The 23,149-nt window shown below is 55.9% G+C and overlaps 1 protein-coding gene across 2 annotated transcripts; it reads left to right on the top strand.

Annotated features, from left to right (window-relative positions):
- The first annotated feature begins 4,825 nt into the window (after positions 1 to 4,825).
- On the top strand, positions 4,826 to 22,366 carry LOC144942909 (sodium/potassium-transporting ATPase subunit gamma-like). Of its 2 annotated transcripts, XM_078869921.1 has the most exons (9): positions 4,826 to 4,942; positions 15,682 to 15,731; positions 17,822 to 17,854; positions 18,757 to 18,789; positions 19,287 to 19,361; positions 20,032 to 20,065; positions 20,216 to 20,250; positions 20,639 to 20,664; positions 21,456 to 22,366. In XM_078869921.1, the coding sequence occupies exons 2-8, from the start codon at positions 15,686 to 15,688 to the stop codon at positions 20,653 to 20,655; spliced, it is 273 nt and encodes a 90-aa protein (XP_078726047.1). In that variant the 5' UTR covers positions 4,826 to 4,942; positions 15,682 to 15,685; the 3' UTR covers positions 20,656 to 20,664; positions 21,456 to 22,366. The 2 variants fall into 2 exon arrangements, with proteins under 2 accessions (XP_078726047.1, XP_078726045.1); XM_078869919.1 differs by lacking the exons at positions 4,826 to 4,942; positions 15,682 to 15,731 and adding an exon at positions 15,738 to 17,380.
- Positions 22,367 to 23,149: the final 783 nt, after the last annotated feature.

The following is a 23,149-nucleotide window of genomic DNA, read 5'->3' as shown; positions in this document are numbered from 1 at the left end:
GGATGTCCATCACTCCGATTCGTTTGTCACAGCGGGCAATGCAGCACCCAGTGAACCCCGACTTCTTTACGCACTTTCTAGAGTTGCTTTGCATCCGCTCTGACCCCGGGCTTGCCTTCAGCAACTGCCCTTGGTGTGCGCACTCTGCTGTCTCCCCCAGACGGGCCACTCCGACAGACGTCTCCATTTGTTTGAGGGCATCTTGCCCAGTAAACACGCCAACGTTGAGCCAACGTCGGGACAATGCTGGCGTGCGGTTGGAAACGTTAGATCAACGTTGGCCAAATGTTCCATGTTCACTCGGTGCCAGTCGCTTAATCACTGCAGCTGTAGAGTTAACATCGTCTGCTCTAAATATTCAATTGATTTATTTTCCCAGATAAGAAAGCCATATTTCAAAAAGCTAGACTTTTCAGGACCGGGCCCTCTCCCACCACAGGAGTTTCTAGTTCTAGATTTGAAGTTTTCGTGACTGCAAGGATTCATACTCTGGTTTTTTCGGTAAAGTCACGTAGGTAAAAAATAAAATAAGTGAAAAAACAACTAAATTAAATCACGACGTTTCGGGCGCAACACAAGCGTCCTTATTCAGGTGGGGACAACGTAGCGAAAGCGCAACCGCCCGAAACGTCGTGATTTAATTGAGTTGTTTTTTTAATTTATTTTATTTTTTACCTACGTGACTTTACCGAAAAAACCAAATAGTATGAGTTTCTCGAGCCGCCACTGCTCGCCTCCGTGCTGACCATCGTGGTGAAGTGTGGTCAAGTAATAAACTCCCCCACGACCCACACGGTGTGGGAAAGGGCGACCCTCATCCAGCAGTGGATTTGGCAAGAGAAGAGCCGTCTCTGTACGAGAATGACTGTCCAACGCGGTCCCATTGGCAGCTGGGACTGGGATGGGAGCCGTGAGCGCACGAGGTGGCGCTGTAGCACGCGCGACTGTTGATTCATTGTGATGTGAAGAAACAAACACTCGGCGACCTTAACGTCTTAACTAATTGGCCTGGCGCTATATCTGAAGATGAATTGGGTTTATGACCTTGCCAGCTGAGAGATCGCGAGCTCGTGTTTGTTACGGAAGCCCCTGTTCATCCCTCGTGTGACTGAGGCCTTGTGTTGAACTCGTGACTTGTGTTGAACTCGTGACTTGTGAGCCACACTCCGCCGGTTCTATCTCCCGGCGCGCCAGTTCGAACAATGGGGGCGAATTTCGCAAATCCACCCCCTCCCGCACCTCCCACCCATCCCAACTCATCCCATGGCAGCAGTATAAATGTGTTCACCACAGCTAAGTCTATGGTCGGCATGCAAGTCGCGTGTGGCGGGACAAAGGGTGGGTAATTCACACCTCTTCCAAGCCTTCTGTCCAGCGTGAACGAGTAGACCAAATACCCTCTGCAGGGGCTCTCCAGAGCTCCCTCCTAGTGACGACCCTTGCGCCAGCAGTGGCGTGAGCCAGCAGTTGCAGGGCTGCACCTTTGACCGTCTCTAATTAAGGACTGATGGTAATGAGCCAGATCTCTCGAGATTTCAAAACAGATGTACTGTACATGACAGCACTGTATCAATATACTGCTGGATCAAGGCATCTCCACGCCGTGTAGGTTGTGTGGAGATTGTTTGACCATACTTCACCACGCTGGTCAACGAGGGCTGGTTAGGGGTAGTGGGAGGGATGAGTGCACAACCGAGTCAGATATCGCCACTGATGTTAGTCGTGGCAGGGGATTGATTGAACTCGGGCAGCCGGGTTACATTGATGGACTACACAGTGCGCATATCACTGCACCACCGCTCCGCCCGCTGTAAGCTCAGCTCGTTTCGAGTGTCAAGTTGATTTTGTGTAACCAGGGTGAGAAGTCAAGAGACCAGAAAAGGAATCTCATGTGTAAGAGTGACTTGGGTCACCACAATGACAAAGGCAGTAACTTGGAATCACAGCAGCAATGAGAAGGCAAAACGCCTCCTTCACTTACAAGTGTTCCCCGTGCACTCTCAGAAGGTCACCACGTGTAGCTGATGGGATGGGTAAATAAATACGTTAATATTTGTTTATGTGGTGGGACAGATGTGGGTAGAAGGTGAATGTCCTGCTTATTTGTTACTTTCATTCGTAGGATACGAGGCCACAAAGAAGCAAAGAGAATTCACATGAAAAGAAACCAAACAGAAATTTGCGTAAAATCTGAGAGAATGTCAGGTCGGCAGCGCAGTTGTGGCACGTACGCCTCGCAGCCAGAGGGCCCTGGGTTCGACTACTCAGGCACCAGTCGGTGTGGAGTCGGTGTGTTCTCCGCCTGTGCTGCAGGCTATGAGAATGTGAGTCGTTGTCTTTGTGTGTGAGAGTGTGCGCGAGTGTTGAGGAGGCTCATGAAGGATGCTACTGGGACAGTTGAAGGCAGTCACCCTCCAGCAACAACGGAGGGCAGAGGAGCGACGCTCACAACAACGAGCGGAGCGCTGGGTGGCCTAAAAAAACACAGCAAGTTGGCACAGTAGGGGGCACATGTGAGGCATCAGCCAGTCATCTCAGTCAGTCCACCCATGGCACCTGGGTCTGCCCCGTGACCTCCTGCCAGAGGGCGTTCGACACTTCACGTGGCCTCAACGTGCACCGAGCCTGGCACAAGCGCCGTGGTGACGTCACTGTAACTTAGTGGCGAATGGCGGTTGTTGTTGTTGTTGAGTGTGTGACTGGAGTTTTTTGTATAATCTCCTCGTGTTCTGCAGAGTGTGAGAGAAGTGAGTGTGTGTATGGATGAGTGTGCGGAGTTTGTATTCTCTCCCACTGTTAGCATGGGTTTCCTCCACTCAACGTAAAATGTAATTGACCAAACAACATCCTAAATGCTGACAAATCACCTGCAGAATACTTAATTGAGATCACACAACAGCAGCAACATCGAATCTCCACCCCTACTGTAAAACCTTGGCAGGACTCTCCTGGAAAAGTAGTCTTGAGACTCAGTGAGGCTTTACTTTCGTAAACAAGCATCGTGTTAGATACATCATAAAAACAAACCATGCGCAGGTCCCCTAGCGTCGTGGAGGGGCCCTCAAGGATGAGTGGTGGCGAGACGGTGGCCTCAGCAATGGCTCAGCCGCCGCTTGCAATCATTGTTCTTCATCTGCTCAAGAATCAAGATGTGTCACGGAGACACGCTGGAGGCTCTTGCGGTCAGATTGAGGCGTGCCAAGGAGGTGAGACGCGGCATAGGTTGAACACGTGGCCATTATGTAACGCGGTGGGGGGGAGGGGGGCTTCACAGCGCTCACACAAGGTGGCACGGATCTCTTGATGTGACACACAGATCTTGATGTGACACACACAGATCTTGATGTGACACACACAGATCTTGAGGTGGGACACACAGATCTTGAGGTGGGACACACACAGATCTTGATGTGACACACACAGATCTTGAGGTGGGACGCACAGATCTTGAGGTGGGACACACAGATCTTGAGGTGGGACACACACAGATCTTGAGGTGACACGGAGCTCTTGAGGATGGTCGGGAGCCGCCGCGCAGCCACACACCAAGAGACCAAGCCAGTGAGTCAGTACCTGGTGCAAGAGAGTCAACATCAGTACTGCGGGAGACAAAGGCGGCCGGGCGTGGCACTGGCTACACCGCCCCTCGTGTGCCCTGCCGGTTCGTCGATTAATTATCGCGATTCAGGGAACGCGATTCGATTAGTCTTTTCAACTTGTTTTCGTCTCCTTTCTGTTTGCTCGTCACCACCACCGATGCATTGATCACGGCTCATGGTGATGGCGATGCTGGCCTCTGCACACCCCCTGTGCATGCAGCCACCCTCTCAGTACCCCTACCCCCTCTCTACCCCAGCATACCCCCTTAGCCCCCAAACATACCACATCCCAGCTCCCGCCATCTCACACATACCTCCACGTCACTGAAAGCCTCCCAAATCCACCCCCCCCCATACTCGACTACTGCCAAATCCGCCTCCCCCCTCTCCGCCTCCCCCTCCCTCGGCGCCCACAACCATCGCTGGGCACGGCCTCTCCCTCCCTCCACTCCCAGCCCCTCCCCTCCCCCCACAGCCCCTCCCCTCGCTACCCCCACTCCCCCACATCCTCTTCAGCAAAACAAAACAGACCCCCGCCCACAGCTGTGGCTGCGGCCTCCCTTTCGTCGACTCGAGACCGCTCAGAGAGACAAAGGCGGCAGCGAGTGAGTCAACAATGCTGATACACTGACAGCCTCACTTACTTGAACAGACTGTCGGGGAAAGTGCTGCTAGCGAGCCCCGATGACGACCGGCATGGCACACGGTGGGGGGAGGGGGGGCAGGACAGTGCCCGGCCGCCTTTGTCTCCCCAGGGGTGATGTTTACTCACTCATACACACTAACGCACACCAAGGGACACGAGACATTAGTCCCTTCGTGTACGGCAGCGAGTGACCATTAGCACTGGGAAGACAAAGGCGGCCGTGCGGGTAAAGTATCACAATTGATTCCGCGACGTCAATCGAACAAAGAGGGCACCGCATCGCGCGGCACTTTCAGATGCGCTTCTCCGGCCGTCTGGAACGTTCTTCCTCCCGATATTAGGAAGCCACTGAAGCTATGCACTTTTAAATCTCGATTGAAAACTTTTTTCTGTAGAACTGCTTTGTGTGTGTTAGTTTGTTGTCCTCCCCCCGCACCTCTGATGAGCGCGGTTGGCTACGTACGGTGCGAAAGAAGTCCAACATGCACATGGGCCACACGGTCCGAACCAGGGGAGGCGGGAGCTGGGCTGGTGGAGCCGGGGAGGGGACGGGAGGGGGAGGAGGCAGTGGGAGGGGAGGGGAGAGCAGCAGCAGCAGCAAGGGGAGTGCGCACTTCGAGAGGCAGCCTCGCTCGGATCGACACCCACGACCTCCTCAACGCCACCTCCTCCTCCTCGTCGACCTCCTCCTCGCCTGGTGAGCCACGAGGGGTTGGTGTTAGTCCCCGCCACCACATCCCGGGGATTTGAGAGGGAGCCCAGGGGGTGGAGAGAGGGGCCGTTAGATGTGGGTGAAGGGCACGCGGAGTCGGGAGAGTCGGGGTTTGGGTCGACGCGAACCCCATAGGGGCCATACTCATCATCAGCAGCAGCTGCTGTCTCGCTGATGAGCCGCGTTAAGCTTGAGGCGCATGCGAACCCTGATATAGGGAAGTCAGGGACACAAAGACGGCGGTGCTCGTCCTAACCCTGAACGCGGCTCACGAGCCATGCTGCTACTGCTGCTGATGGTTCTACTGATGATGGTGATGGTTCTGCTGACGCGTCTGATGTTTTACTTGGTTTGCGTGTCGCTGTGAGGTCCGTGACATTCTGTCACCCTGGTCTTGTCGTGGCGTGTTCAGGCGTGACACCGTCACTCCACACCCTACATCGCCACACCACCACCACCACCTCCTCCCCGTGCGGCCGTGTGTGTCACTCCGCGTGTATGGCGCGCCCACAGCACGTGCCCCGACATTCTGTGCAGACTACATGGGTGGGCTTTGCCTTTGTAGCGAAGTGATATTTTTCACAAAGGGTCCCGACCGGACCTTTCCTAGGTACACTCGGCCCTGAATAACGGGTGCGGCGTGTAAACATCGGCGCTGGGGAGACAAAGGCGATGGGGCGTGGTGCTCGCCACATCACCCACTCCTGCGCTCGCTCACGTTACTCTCTCCCTACATTCTACGTGGGCTATACGGGGGATCTTTGTCTTTGTGTGAAAGACTGCGCGTGACCACGTGGCTGTGTCTTACAGCGCTTCCCCCCACTTTCTGCATTGGCTACACAGGAGATCTTTATCATTGTGTAACTGTGTGTGTGTGTGAGACTGTACGTGTGACTGTGTGTGTTGCTGCCCCTTACGGCCTTCATAGGTGCTCGCTAACAGCACTTGCCCCAACATTCTGTCAAGGCCATACGGGGGATCTTTGTTGCGTGTATTTGTCTTGTCTGCACTTGTCCCATGTGCAGCTGTAGGCGACACGGCGGGTCCTTGTATTTGTTGTGGCTGCGTGGTGGCTGTGTGATTGTGTGACTGTGTAACTTTGTAACTGCGCGTGCCCTTGTGTGGCTGTTATCGTGTCTGCCTGTGTCCGTGTGTTTGTACGTGAATGTGGGGAGCGGTGGCGCAGCGGTTAGCACGGCTCGGCTACAAGCCCGGCGACCCGAGTTCGATTCCCGTCCACTGCCAAAAGCAGTGACGATTATCTGAACAGATCCTGCGCCTCCCCTAGGTCGACTCAGCCTCAAATGAGTACTTGGTGCCGTGTGTAAACATCGCCACTCGGGAGACAAAGGTGGCCGGGCGTGGTGCTGGCTACCCACCCCCTCGTGTGCCGTGCCCCTACAGTCTGTTTAAGACTATACGAAGAGTCTTTGTCTTTGAGTGCCAGCCAGCCATGCCGTGCCCACCATCGTCTGGAGATAATCTGGCAGCATCGCTCCCACCACGTCGATGACTCCTGAAGGGTTTTGCCTTCAGCACTCTGTGGCGGGACTCCATTATCTGTTCTCTAATATATTATTATTGTTGTACTGTACTAGTATACCCAGGAAGGCCTTCCTGAGTCTCAAGACTCTTTTTGAGGAGGGTCCTGCCGGGTTTTCGCGGTGGGGGGGAGGCGATGTTACTGCTGCTGCTGCTGTTGGGTGTGGTCCCCAGCTGAGTAATTGGTGGCTTTTTTGTTTCAATTTTGGGGATGTGGTTTGGCCAAGTTCAGTTACATCGTGTTTGGTTTTGTTTTAGCTATGGGAGGGAACCGGTGAACCCGGAGAAACCCCCTCGCAGGACAGGGGGAGAGAATACAAACTACTCTCGCTCACACTCAACAGAGCAGAGGGAGAAAACATCCAAACTCCACGCGCCACTCAGGAAGGCGCCCCAGTCGGTAGTCGAACTCAGCGTCGGGGGGAGTGAGGGAGGGAGGGGGGCTCCTTGCTGCGAGGCGCGGGTGTCTGTGCCGCCCACGAGCGCCTCACGACTCTGGTGTGAACTGGCGCCGCGGCTGTTGTGTCAACTGCGGCTGGGCAGTCCGCTCGGGCTGGAGGCTGAATTTCCCGGGTCTGGTCTCGCGTCACGGCGTGACCTCAATGACCTCCCCCCCACCACCACCAGCCCCTCCGATCCACCCCCAAAACCCCCGCACGTCAGATTTGCGGCCCAGCGCGGACACAGCAGCCTCAGCGCACACTGTCACCCGCACTCGAACGCGTTGTGAACAGCGGGCACGTTTGACACTGTTACGTTTCATGACACATTTTGCGATTCAACGTTTCATTGTCAGCGATGCGGCCGTGACCTTTGACTCGCGAGTGTGTATGGGCAGGCCCGACTCTGAAGTGGGGCCGCCACCTCGTCCACAGTGGCGCAAACCAGGACCACGTTTCTCAGTCACCACTGGGTCTGTTGTCAATACCGAGCCGTTTGCTGGGATAAAGTTCAGCACGATACCGGTCACAGCGCTCGGTACAAATCAATTCCTGCCGCCCGGACACAGATGCCAATTTCCCGCACAGTCGGGAGCGTCGCGCAGAAGACGCGCACATCCAATTGCGACTGTGCACAATGTTTTATTAAAACATCCTGCAGTCTTCAGCATCATCAGTTGCTGCTGCTGCTGCCATGATGGCTTCACTGTTGGGACAAAGGCCTCCTCCGCACGCCGTCGCCAACGATGATAATCCACCCAGCGCCCGCCGCGCACGCCGCGCACGCGTCACTTCATCGCTCCATCTCCGTGGCCGTTCCGCTCGGACGCGTTCCCGCTTGCTGGGCTGTCACCCTCGCCATGGCTCTTGACACCGCGCGTGTGTGGACCCGGCCACCTGGGTTCGAATCCCGCTCACGCCCAACTCCAGTGACGATTATCTGAACCGGTTCTAAACTAAACACACAAAAAACAGCTTTTTGTGTTTAGCTTGTTGCCCTTCCCCCGCCCTTCCGATTAACACGGTTGGCTACGCACGGTGCGAAAGAAGTTGAACACACACACACACGTGTGTGTGTGTTCAACTTCTTCTGTGTGTGTGTGTGGGGAGCGGTAGTGCAGTGGTTAGCGCGCTGCACTACGAACCCGACCATCCGGGTTCAATTCCCGCTCACGGCTAACACCAGTGACGATTATCTAAACAGGTGTGGGGCCTCCCCCAGGTCGCCTCAGCCTCAAATGAGTACCTAGTGCGGTGTGTAAACATCGCCACTAGGAAGACAAAGGCGGCCTGGCTTCAAAGACAAAATAATGTATATGATAGGCGACGTTTCGGGCAATGGTCCTTCTTCACAGTCCATGGCCCGAAACGAAGGGCCATGGCCTGAAATGTTGTCCATGACATCGATCTACTCTCCTGGCCACAGTTTTATTGACGAACGTCTTGAGTTGAGTGTTAACAATCACCACGATCACTTCGCTTTCTTCACGCCGAGTGACGTCACCAACTTGCGCGCGCTACCCACATCCACGCGCTCCTCGATCCGCCTCGCGGTGCCAATCCGGTCTCCACTCCCCCACCAGCCCCCACCTCCCCCCACAAGCCCCCCCACCTCCCCCCACCCTCCCCCCACCAGCCCCCCACCTACCCCCCACCAGCCCCCAACCTCCCCCCACCAGCCCCCCACCTCCCCCCACCAGCCCCCCACCTACACCCCACCTCCCCACCTGCCCCCCACCTGCCCCCACCAGCCCCCCACCTGCCCCCACCAGCCCCCACCAGCCCCCACCTCCCCCCCTACCTCCCCCCACCTCCCCCCCACCAGCCCCAACTCCCCCCCCCACCTCCCCCCACCACCCCCCCAGCAATGGCCCCAGCCACCGCAGCCTGCCCGCGTGCGGACTTTGTCCTGGCCAAGGCCGCGCGTTGTTGGCTCCCTGCGCTGGCCCAGAAATACATGTTCCACACATCGGCCGAATGCTTGGGATCCTCGTTATTGCTGGAAGATTAAAATCTGGCCCCGTGAATCAGCCGAGCTCCCGACGGAGATCTGCAAGCAAGCGGCGATTGTTGTGGTGCTGTCTGTGGACATTGTGGTGGTGGTGGCGATGGTTGTGGTGCTGTCTGTGGACATTGTGGTGGTGGTGGCGATGGCTACGCTGCACGCGGCTGCGAGCGTTGGTGGATCACACAAAGATGTTGCCGTCGAACTCCCTTCTCGCGAGCGGCGACGAGGAGCCGTACCCCTGGCTCGCCACGAGGAGGCACTACCGCACAGTGTGGACTCCACCCGTTCCGTCTGTATCAGAGAGCGTTGCCTCCATTTCCTCCCACATGTAAACACGTATTCATTGGCCCATAACACGTGGATACATGGAGGACGACAGCTCGGGGGGGGGGGGGGGGTGGCCACTCACCGCGTGGCTGCCGCTGCTGCCTTCCCGCTCGTCTGTGGTTCCTCCTCCTCGCCACTCTTTGGCTCTTTCGGTAAAGTTACGTAAGTTTAAAGTAAAATAAATCACGACGATTCGGGCGCAACACAAGCGTCCCTCATTAGGTGGGAAAGCATCGTCTGCTGCTGAGGCAGACTGTTTTAAAAAGTTTGAAATGGGTGTAGCCCAAGGGTCATAAAGAAGTGGCCGGGGCTAGTGATGTTCATGTGAGAAATTAGCGTGTAGCTGTAAGATAGAAGAGCGGCCTCCTCGACGAGGGCACGGAATTGGCTATGTTAATGTGAGAGATTAGCATGATGTTAATGTGAGAGATTAGCATGATGTTAATGTGAGAGATTAGCATGATGTTAATGTGAGAGATTAGCATGTAACTGTAAGATAGGATGAGAGCGGCCCCCACGTGACTTTACCGAAAGAACCAGAGAGGATGGATTCCTGCAGTCACGAAAGCTTCAAATCAAGATCGAGCCACTCATTTTGTACGTTCTTATTCCAGTATTGTTGTTGGCAGCAAACCAAGCAACATCCTAATGACCCAAGTAGCTCAAGGAGCCCCAAGCAGCTCAAGGGGCCCGCACCATGTCGAGCGATGCGTTGTGTTTGTTTCACCATACTTCATCGCACTGGTCGGTGCACATTGTGTGAACGTGTATGTCCGTGTGCGTTTGGGGAGCAGTTGCGCAGTAGTTAACGCGTTGCGCTCCGGACCGGGCAGCCAGAGGTCGTTCACGACCAAACAAGAGTGACGGACATCTGAACCAGTCCTGGACCTCCCCTGCATCTACTCAGCCCCATACGAGTACCTGTAGCAGAATGTAAATAACAAATGTCGGCACTGGGGAGACAAAGGCGGCCGGGGCGTGTCGCTGGCGACACAATCCTCCTCGTGCGCCACCTTGGCCTTCAAAGGTCATCCTCGCGAGCAGCCCTTGCCCCAAAAATCCGTCAGAGGCTAGACGGGGGATCTTTGTCTCTGTGTGTGTCTGTCCCGGGGCGTCGCTGTGTTATTTTGAGCCGAGGTTCATTTTACTGTCGCGATCCGCGCATTGCCCCACACCCTCAATCGCGGGGCAAGCCACGGCTCATTATCATCAGCAGCGGCGGCGGTATCATCATCATCATCAGCAGCAGCATCATCATCAGCAGCATCATCATCAGTGGCAGCATCATTAGGCGCAGCATAAATCATAGAATTACGAGACACAAACTCAACACATTGATCAATAATTGCCATGATCAGCAGAATCAGCATACTGTATTGTTGTTGCTGCTGTAGTTGCTGCTGATGATTATAGCAATGATCTTGATTCTGCTGATGACAATGATAGTGGTGATGGTGGTGGTGGACTCGGCACACGGAGAGACGAGATTCACTGCCAAGGATGATTTCGAGTGATCCACCCTCCACTCACTGTCCCTCGCCACCACCACCACTCTCCTTCACCACCACCACCCTCCTTCACCACCACTCTCCTTCACCACCACCACCACCCTCCTTCACCACCACCACCACCACCACTCTCCTTCACCACCACCACTCTCCTTCACCACCACCACCACTCTCCTTCACCACCACCACCACCCTCCTTCACCACCACCACCACCACTCTCCTTCACCACCACCACTCTCCTTCACCACCACCACCACCACCACTCTCCTTCACCACCACCACCCTCCTTCACCACCACCACCACCACTCTCCTTCACCACCACCACTCTCCTTCACCACCACCACCACCACCACCACTCTCCTTCACCACCACCACCACTCTCCTTCACCATCACCACCACCACCACCACCACTCTCCTTCACCACCACCACTCTCCTTCACCACCACCACCACTCTCCTTCACCACCACCACCACCACCACCCTCCTTCACCACCACCACCACCACTCTCCTTCACCACCACCACTCTCCTTCACCACCACCACCACCACTACTCTCCTTCACCACCACCACCCTCCTTCACCACCACCACCACCACTCTCCTTCACCACCACCACCACCACCACCACCACTCTCCTTCACCACCACCACCACTCTCCTTCACCACCACCACCCACCACTCTCCTTCACCACAACCACCCACCACTTTCCTTCACCACCACCACCACCCACCACTCTCCTTAACCACTACACCACTCACCCACCACTCTCCTTCACCACCACCACCCACCACTCTCCTTCACCACCACCACCCACCACTCTCCTTCACCACCACCCACCACTCTCCTTCACCACAACCACCCACCACTTTCCTTCACCACCACCACCACCACCCACCACTCTCCTTAACCACTACACCACCCACCCACCACTCTCCTTCACCACCACCACCCACCACTCTCCTTCACCACCATCACCACCACCCACCACTCTCCTTCACCACCACCACCACCACCCACCACTCACCATTCTCTTTCACCACCACTATCACCACCTCCCTAACCCCCACCACCACCACCCTCCCGCGCCCCAACCGCGTGGACAATCGAGTGGGGGCAGAGAGGGGGAATTGCGAAAGAGCGAGAAGTGGGGTGGGGGGACTGCACGAGAAACGTGACACCACACACACAGACACCACGTGTACCACACACACACACCACGTGTACCACACACACACACACACACCACGTGTAACACACACACACCACGTGTACCACATACACACACCACGTGTACCACACACACACACCACGTGTACCACACACACACACCACGTGTACCACACACACACACCACGTGTACCACACACACACACCACGTGTAACACATACACACCACGTGTACCACACACACAGACACCACGTGTACCACACACACAGACACCACGTGTACCACACACACACACCACGTGTACCACACACACACACCACGTGTACCACACACACACACCACGTGTAACACACACACACACCACGTATACAACACACACCACGTGTAACACACACACAGACACCACGTGTACCACACACACACCACGTGTAACACACACCTCACACCACGTATACCACACACACCACGTATACCACACACACCACGTGTACCACAGACACACCACGTGTACCACACACACACCACGTGTAACACACACCCACACACACCACGTGTACCACACACACACACCACGTGTACCACACACACACACCACGTGTACCACACACACACACACACACCACGTGTACCACACACACACACCACGTGTAACACACACACACCACGTGTACCACACACACCACGTATACCACACACACCACGTGTACCACACACACCACGTGTACCACACACAGACACCACGTGTACCACACACACAGACACCACGTGTACCACACACACACACACCACGTGTACCACACACACCACGTGTACCACACACACCACGTGTACCACACACACACACCACGTGTAACACACACACACCACGTGTACCACACACACACACCACGTGTACCACACACACACACCACGTGTACCACACACACACACCACGTGTACCACACACACACACCACGTGTACCACACACACACACCACGTGTACCACACACACACACCACGTGTACCACACACACACACCACGTGTACCACACACACACACCACGTGTACCACACACACACACCACGTGTACCACACACACACACCACGTGTACCACACACACACACCACGTGTACCACACACACACACCACGTGTACCACACACACACACCACGTGTACCACACACACCACGGGTACCACACACACCACGTGTACCACACACACACCACGTGTAACACACACACACCACGTGTACCACACACACACACCACGTGTACCACACACACACACCACGTGTACCACACACACACACCACGTGTACCACACACACACACCACGTGTACCACACACACACCACGTGTACCACACACACACCACGTGTACCACACACACACACCACGTGTATCACACACACCACGTGTATTACACACACACACCACGTGTACCACACACACACCACGTGTACCACACACACACCACGTGTACCACACACACACCACGTGTACCACACACACACCACGTGTACCACACACACACCACGTGTAACACACACACACCACGTGTACCACACACACCACGTGTAACACACACACACACCACGTGTACCACACACACACACACCACGTGTAACACACACACACCACGTGTACCACACACACACACCACGTGTAACACACACACACACCACGTGTAACACACACACCACGTGTACCACACACAAAGATAGACAAAGATCCCCCATATAGCCTTAACAGACTGTAGGGGCAAGTGCTGTTAACGAGCACCTATGAAGGCCGGAACGGTACACAAGGGGGTGGGTGGCCAGCACCACGCCCGACCGCCTTTGTCTCCCTAGTGTCAATGTTTACACTGCATCAGGTACTCATTTGAGGCTGAGTCGACCTAGGGGAGGCCCAGGACCGGTTCAGATAATCGTCACTGGTGTTAGCCGTGAGCGGGAATCGAACCCGGGTCGCCAGGTTCATAGCGCAGCGCGCTAACCGCTACACTACCGCTCCCCATTCCACACACACACCACGTGTACCACACACACCACGTGTACCACACACACACCACGTGTAACACACACACACCACGTGTACCACACACACACACACCACGTGTACCACACACACACCACGTGTAACACACACACACACCACGTGTACCACACACACACACCACGTGTAACACACACACACCACGTGTACCACACACACACACACCACGTGTACCACACACACACACCACGTGTAACACACACACACCACGTGTAAAACACACACACACACCACGTGTAACACACACACCATCGAGCATTCATACATCCCAACGTGCCCCCACACACACCACACCCATTCACTCGCCACTCCCTGACACACAAAAGACAATATCTCCAATGTAGCCTTTAAGAGGCTGTAGAGGCAAGTGCTATTAAGGCACACGAGGAGGTGGTGTGGCCAGCGCCTCGCCTGGCCGCCTTTGTCTCCCCAGTGCTGATATTTTTCACACTCCATCACGTCGCCATGTATGGCTGAATCGATCTTGGGGAAGCCCAGGATCGGTTCAAATATAAATCGCCACTGATGTTGGCCGTGGCCGGGAATTGTTCCCTGCAGCACGTGAACCACTACGCCACATTCCACCAACCCCAACACGTGAACATATCAACACACACACACACAGTCACATGTCACCTCAACAAAACAAAGATCCCCGTGTCGCCTTAACAGACTGTAGGGGCAAGTGCTGTTAGCGAGCACCAATGGATGCCGGCACGGCACACGAGGGGATGGGTGGCCAGCACCACGCCCGGCCGCCTTTGTCTCCAAAGTGTCGATGTTTACGCATCACACTCATTTGAGGCTGAGTCGACCTAGGGGAGGCCCAGGATCGGTTTTGATAATCATCACCGGTGCTGACTGTGAGCCGGAATCAAACTTGGGTCGCTGGGTTCGTAGCGCAGCGCGCTAACCGTGACACCACCACAACCCACCTCGATACACACACTCACTCGCACACACACACACTCACTCGCACACACACGCACACACACTCACTCGCACACACTCACACACTCACTCGCACACACATTCACTCGCACACACATGCACACACACTCACTCGCACACACACTCGCACACACACTCGCACACACACGCACACACACTCACTCGCACACACACTCACTCGCACACACACACTCACTCGCACACACATTCACTCGCACACACACGCACATACACTCACTCGCACACGCACACACTCACTCGTACACACACGCGCACACACACGCACACACACTCACTCGCACACACACGCACTCGCACACACACTCACTCGCACACACACTCACTCGCACACACATTCACTCGCACACACGCACTCACTCGCACACACACGCACACACACTCACTCGCACACACACGCACTCGCACACACACTCGCACACACAGGCACACACACTCACTCGCGCACACACACTCACTCGCACACACATTCACTCGCACACACACGCACTCACTCGCACACACACGCACACACACTCACTCGCACACACACACTCGCACACACTCACTGGCACACAACAACCGCCATTCGCCACTAAGTGGCGGTGACGCACACACACACACGCACTGTCACACATCACTCACACCTCAACACACGTTCTCACACTCGCACGCCAACACCACGCTGCCACTCACACTTCAACACGCTGCCTCTCTCTCCCCTCTCCGTCTGACTCTAGAACCATGCACGTTCTCGCCGCCATCTGCGTGTTCGCGTTGGGGCTGACAGGTGAGGGAGTGTGTGTGGTGAGTGCGTGTCAAGATTCACCTAGCCAGGCACAAGCGCCGTGGTGGTTGTCATGTGTGATGGCGTGCCAGTGTCAGTGTGTGCCACGATACATTGACGGAACAACGGATGCAAGCCCATGCCCTTGACGCCAGGACCTACCGTGGAGCTGGCATGCCCACAGTCATCTGTAAGAGGCGCCTGCCATTCTTCCACTGCGGTGGTGGGTGCCCATCTAGGACCCCATTCAAACCCACAATGGCCTGGTCTCGGCTCGCTGATGAAGGTTGCAAGCGAGAATGTCATCATCGCTTGCAGCAGGGGTTGCCATCACCCCCCCCCCCTCCTGATGCTGAGGATGAATTGAGGTTCAGGACTGTGGCTCATGCAGCAGCAATGACGGCATTTGGGAACACGGTCCAGACCCTCCCCCAGAGACCCTGGCTCCTCAATCCCACGTCATAGGTTGAGGAAGCTCGCGGCAGCCTTCACTCAGAGGTTCGGAAAGCTGTGTGGCGCTGCACGGATGAGTGGAGGTCGCGGGTTTGCCGAGGCTATGGAAACTGCCTCAGTAGCGATCACAACTCACTCTTTAATTCCATACAAAAGTAACTTGCAGCGCCACATCTATTACTGTCCTCAAGGGAAAGAGCGGTGATCTTATCTCTGACCACAAGGGACAATATTTTCAGGTTTGCTGAGGATTTCTGTGAGGTCTTGGAGGAGGGGAACCCCCTCAGCTCAGATAACATCACGAGGCAACGGGGGATTGAGCCTGCCGGGTGGCTGCGTGCCTCAGATTGGAGGAAGTAGCCACCCCCTGTGAGTAGCTGCGTGATGTGACATCAGTTGACGAATTGCGAAGGTGATCCAGAGCATGAGACCAGGTAAAGCACTGAGCAGAGCCGACCTCCCAAGTGAACTGGTGAGAGAGGGTGGCATTTACATACAGGCTGCCCTACATGACATCAGGTTGGGTTCCAAAGGTTTGGAAGGATGCCTTGGTGGGGTTTGTATGTTTATAAGGGGGGCCACACTGATTCTAACTATCAGGGCAAATCCCTCCGAAGTGTGAGGCCAGGAAAGATCCTGGCAAGGGTTATTCAACATCCCCTTGCCAAGCGCGATGAGGAGAGGCTTGCAGAACTCCAATGTGATTTCAGGTCGACTCAGCCTCAAATGAGCACCTGATGCCAATTGTAAACATCAGCAGACAAAGAGGGCCCAGCGTGGTGGTGGCCACCCACCCCCTCGCGTGCCGTGCTGGCCTTCATAGCCACCCACTAACAGCACTTGCCCAAACAGTCTGTTAAGGCTACACGAGGGATCTTTGGCTTTGTGTGCGGGAGCTGTTTTCATGTCAATATTTACTCTACGGGTGACGTGGGGGACGGGAGGTCACCAGCCCCCACCCCCTCACCAGCCCCCTCCTCCTCACCAGCCCCCACCCCCTCACCAGCCCCCACCTCCTCACCAGCCCCCACCCCCTCACCAGCCCCCTCCTCCGCACCAGCCCCCTCCTCCACCCTTCACCAGCTCACGCACCCGCTCTCCCTCCCCTTCTAGACAGCCCTGTCTCTCACCCTGGTGCCGGCAGAGTAAATACCGCGTCTGGGACATCGCTCGTTCGCTCGTTCTCCCTGCCCGCACTGGTGAGGGAGACGGTGAGGGAGTGGAGTTGGAGCTGGTGAGACAATGAGGGAGCTGGTGAGGGTAGAGGAGGGAACTGGTGAGGCAGATGGTGAGGGATTCAGTGAGGAGGCTGGTGAGGGTAGAGGAGGGAGCTGGTGAGGGAGCTGGTGAGGGAGCTGGTGAGGGAGCTGGTGAGGAGGCTGGTGAGGGAGCTGGTGAGGGAGCTGGTGAGGGAGCTGGTGAGGAGGCTGGTGAGGGAGCTGGTGAGGGAGCTGGTGAGGGAGCTGCTGAGGGAGCTGGTGAGGGAGCTGGTGAGGGAGCTGGTGAGGGAGCTGGTGAGGAGGCTGGTGAGGAGGCTGGTGAGGGAGCTGGTGAGGGAGCTGGTGAGGGAGCTGGTGAGGGAGCTGGTGAGGGAGCTGGTGAGGGAGCTGTGTGGTGACGCGCTGCCCTCTCTGTTTCAGTCGCCGTGGCCGAGGACGCGACGTCCGTGGACGGTAACCACAGAAACACAACCACCACCACCACAACCACCACCACCATCACAACCACAGCAACACGACCACAACCACCACCACCATCACAACCACCACCATCACAACCGCAGCAACACAACCACAACCACCACCACTCCAACCACCACCACAACCACCACCATCACAACCACATCAACACAACCACAGCAACGCAACCACAACCACCACCAATTCAACCACAACCACAACCACCATCACAACCACAGCAACACAACCACAACCACCACAACCACCACCACCATCACAACCACAGCAACACAACCACAGCAACACAACCACAACCACCACCACTCCAACCACAACCACGACCACTACCACTCCAACCACCACCACAACCAGCACCACAACCACTACTATCACAACCACAGCAACACCACAACCACCAAAACCACCACCATCACAACCACTAGCACCACAGCAATACCACCAGCAACACTTGTAACACAACCACCATTACCACCAGCACCACAAGCAGCAGCGCAACAACCACCAACAACCACAGAGCATCACCAGCACCACAACCACGAGCACCACAACCACCATCACCACCACCATCAGTCAGTACCGCGATGGCAGCTTCATCACCATCATCAGCATCATCAGCATCACCGTGGCAACTGTCATCATCACGATCACTTGTACCATGACACCCTCCACCCATCCCTCCGCCCATCCTTCCATCCATCTGTCATCGTCTCCATGGCGCTCTCTTCACCATCATCGTCATGGCAACCGTCGACGGGATCATCACAGTCGTGGTCACCACGTCCAGACCTGCGGTGCTTTGATAACTCCTCCTAAACCTGCCTCCCTCCCTCCCCCTCCTCTCTCTCTCTCCCTCCATCCTCCCTCCCTCCCTACAGGAAATCCCAAACAGCCCGATAAGTTGACTTATGGTGAGTGGCTGCTGCTAAGAGAGGATACGAATTTTCACATGCACACACGTTGTACACACACATGCACACACGTTGTACACACACATGCACACACGTTGTACACACACATGCACACACACGCGTACATGTAATGTACATGCACACACATGGGTGAATGTGTGTACACACACACACGGGAACATGTGTATTTACACACACACACGGGTACATGTGTGTACACACACACGGGTACATGTGTGTACACACAGACACACACACGGGTACATGTGTGTACACACACGGGTATATGTGTGTACACACAGACACACACACGGGTACATGTGTGTACACACACAATCTCAACATGAATCTATACCACGTGGCCCAACACAAACACGAGGACACACTGCACCTTAAACCGGACCCAACCCCGAGCCCTCCGCCTCCAACCCGACCCCCCCCCCCCCCCGCTGTGCGCCTCGTCTCTAACACCCCCTGCCCTGCCCCCCCCCCCCCAGACTACGAGACGCTGCGTAAGTGGGGGCTGTCCCTCGCTTTCATCTTCTTCGTGGCCGGACTCCTCATCGTGTTCAGTGAGCGCGCACACACACGCAGCGTGCACAGACAAAGGTCCCCCGTGTAGCCTCAACAGACTGGTGGCGCAAGTGCCGTTAAAGAGTAGCACCTATGAAGTCGGGGGGTGTGTGGCCAGCGCTACGCCCGGCCGCCTTTGTCTCCCGAATGGAGATGTTTACACATCGACACCAGTTACTAATTTGAGGCTGAGTCGACCTAGGGGAGGCCCAGGACCACTACCGCTCCCCATAGATCAGACACGCAATGTATCACGCAACAACAACCGCCATTCAACACTAAGTGGCGGTGACGTCACCACGACGCTTGTGCCAGGCTATGTGCACCTTGAGGCCACGTGAAGTGTCGAACGCCCGCTGGCAGGAGGTCACGGGGCAGACCCAGGTGCCACGGGTCGACTGACCGAGATGACTGGCTGATGCACCACCTGTGCCCCCTACTGTGCCAACTTTCTGTGCTTTAGCCACCCGGTGCTCCGCTCGTTATTGTGAGCGTCGCTCCTCCGCCCTCCGTTGTTGTTGGAGGGCGACTGCCTCCAACTGCCCAGAAGCGGCATTCACGAGCATCACACAACACCCAGATATGCACAGACATGCACACTGCTGGAGCGCACCGAGACACAATCGCGAGTACTGACGTGTGCGTGTGTGTCGTTGTCTCTGGGTGCAGGTAAACACTGCCGCTGCAGGTTCCCGCAGGACAGGTGAGACCCTTGAGCAGGCGAGGGCCAGGGGAGAGCTCCCCTGGCCCTCACCTGGTGAGGAGGAGGAGGAGCTGTGAGGGTCCACGTCACTTCCTGTAACTGTGACTCTGTGTGACTGCGCGTAACTGTATCTTGTGACCGTCTGTGCAGGCACCGTGGAGATCGCTCTGATAGCCTCATCCCAGGTGAGGAGCCTTGGTTGTGACGCTCACTCACCCATGCACTCACCCACGCACTCACCCACGCACTCACCCACGCACTCACCCATGCACTCACCCATTCACTTATTCAGTCGCCAATTCATGTTTAGTTCACTCACTGACACATTCATTCGCTCATTCATTCACTTATTCAATTATTGATTCAGTCACTCACTGGTCCTTTCAATTGCTCACACACTCGTACATTCATTCCTTTATCAACGCATTCACCCATTTTCCCGATCGCTAACCCACTCACTCACCCATTCACGTACCCACCCACTCGTCCACTCACCCTGTGTAGGTCGGTGTGATGGCTATCCGTGACCTATGACACCTGTGACACCTGTGACACCTGTGTGCGTGTGTGCAGCTCAATCCACCGCCTGATTCGTCCACGTGAGTGCCTCCTCCTCATCACCATCATCCCAGCGTCACCTCATCCACACCAAACTCACCTCATCACATCCTTCATTTTCCCCGACTGCTCAACTCCTCACCTATTTCTGACTCCCCTGTCTCCTGTGCACGGAGTTGGTGTGCCCACTCACTTGCCTCACCTGCGGAGCTGGCCCGATTCCTCCCTCAATCCGATTGGTCGATTTGACATCGTCATCCACAGCTTGTTTTGTAGTCAATTGCCTCGCAGCTCCTTTAAGAACGCCAGCCGCTCCTCACATCACCTGCACCCTCACCTGTACGCTGTACACTCACCTGTATGCTCACCTGCACCCTCACCTGTACGCTCACCTGCACGCTCACCTACACACTCACCTGTACACTCACCTACACACTCACCTGCACGCTCACCTGCACGCTCACCTACACACTCACCTACACGCTCACCTGCACGCTCACCTGCACGCTCACCTGTACACTCACCTGTACGCTCACCTGTACGCTCACCTACACACTCACCTGTACACTCACCTACACACTCACCTGCACGCTCACCTGCACGCTCACCTGCACGCTCACCTGCACGCTCACCTGTACACTCACCTGTACGCTCACCTGTACGCTCACCTACACACTCACCTGTACACTCACCTACACACTCACCTGCACGCTCACCTGCACGCTCACCTACACACTCACCTGCACGCTCACCTGCACGCTCACCTGCACACTCACCTGTACACTCACCTGTACGCTCACCTGTACGCTCACCTGTCCCCTCACCTGTGCAGGTGAGCGACGCAGGCCTCGTGCCACTAAGCAGAGACAATCACCGGAGGAAAAAACCACATTGCCAAACAAGAGAGGGGGCACGGGGGGGGGGGATCTGCCCCCCACTTCCCCCCTCCCCCCCCCACCCCCCCCCCACACTGCCAAACCGTCATGGCGATCCCCTGCCTCCGTGTCCTCCGCCCACCCTTTAAGTGCCTTCGGTCCAGGGCTGAATTTCACCCGGCACACCACGTCCAGAATACATATCCTTGTTCTACGGCCGTGGTTGTCTTTTTTCATTCGTACGCACGTCAAGCCACTGCACACACACACTGCACGCACCCGATGGTTGGTAAACACGGACAGCTGGTGGACCCCCAGTCCACCTACAGCGACCCAGAGAATATCTACGCACTCGGCACACCACGTCCAGTATACCGGTCGTCGCAATGGCTGTGCCGGAGCAGTGAGAACTCGAGCCCTGTATAAGCCGCCTTGTATTTAAATGCTTTTGGTTTAAGTCGCTTTGTGTCGTTTAATTTGTGAACGCTCGCTTCCTGGCATCGTTTGCGAACGGCGAGACAGTCAGCCTTCACGTGATGCTCAATAGCATCATCATCATCACAAGTATCATCAGCATTAACGTCATCACGAACGTCATAGCCACAAACATCATCATCATCATCATCGGAAACAACAATATCAGGTCTTCATTTCATCTCACCTGCTGCATACCCCAGTCGACCGGCGACTCAGAGAAATTAAACCCTGATCACCATCATCACCACCGTCACCATCATCACCATCATCACCACCACCACCGTCACCATCATCACCACCACCATCATCACCAACATCACCACCACCATCATCAGCAGTCCTGCCAACCCTGCCCGTGTGCCAGCTGTCAATAAAGTGCAGGGTCACCAGACGGCCGCGTCAAGCTGTGTTGATATCCAATGCTATTGGTTGGTACTAGTCGATGGTTTATTATTTGGTGGGCGATAGTTTGATTGGTAATACAGTATTACATTATTGGCACACACACACACACATCCCGCATGCAGCCTACATAGATTGCTGGATCGAGTGCTGTTAGCGAGCACCTATTACACGCCGCACCAGGCCACGAGGACAACCCACGAGCCCCCGCCAACTCGCCACTGGCATACGGGGGGGGGGGGTGGTGAGGGAGGGGTGGTGGTGAGGAAGGGGTCGTGGTGAGGGAGGGGTGGTGGCGAGGGAGGGGTGGTGGTGAGGGAGGGGTGGTGGTGGTGGTGAGGGAGGGGTGGTGGTGAGGGAGGGGTGGTGGTGAGGAAGGGGTCGTGGTGAGGGAGGGGTGGTGGTGGATGTGGATCAGTGGGGGGGGGGGCGCTACAAGGGGCAGGGACCCCATTCCTGAGCGAACCGCAGGACCTCAGATTAGGTGGCCGAGGCCGACCGCACATTTACAGAGTGTACCCATTTACAAGGTGAACCCATTTGGTCTGTAGGCAGCGTGCTCATTTACATAGTGTACCCATTTACAGGTGAGGCGGTGGCGTCTTCGTCAGATTTGATGGCAGGGTTGGGATCAACTTGAGCAACTTGTTAGTGTGGAGTCGGTGTCAGGAGTTCAGTGTGAAGGTTGGGTGTCGGTGTTGCGGTGTGAGTGCGAGTATGGGGGTGAGTGTTGGGGTGAGGGTGAGTGTTGGGGTGAGTGTTGGGGTGAGAG

The sequence above is a fragment of the Lampetra fluviatilis genome, chromosome 29 (assembly GCF_964198595.1).
Source record: "Lampetra fluviatilis chromosome 29, kcLamFluv1.1, whole genome shotgun sequence".
NCBI lineage: Eukaryota > Metazoa > Chordata > Hyperoartia > Petromyzontiformes > Petromyzontidae > Lampetra > Lampetra fluviatilis.
Note: the sequence above shows the minus strand (reverse complement) of the source record. Positions and strands in the feature narration are given on the sequence as shown.

Excerpts from the sequence above, each read along its gene's own strand:
- LOC144942909 (XM_078869919.1), top strand. The coding sequence starts at position 17,086 with ATGTCAATATTTACTCTACGGGTGACGTGGGGGACGGGAGGTCACCAG. Across the intron at positions 17,381-17,821 it reads CGTTCTCCCTGCCCGCACTG|TCGCCGTGGCCGAGGACGCG; the intron begins GTGAGGGAGACG and ends TCTCTGTTTCAG. Across the intron at positions 18,790-19,286 it reads GCCCGATAAGTTGACTTATG|ACTACGAGACGCTGCGTAAG; the intron begins GTGAGTGGCTGC and ends CCCCCCCCCCAG.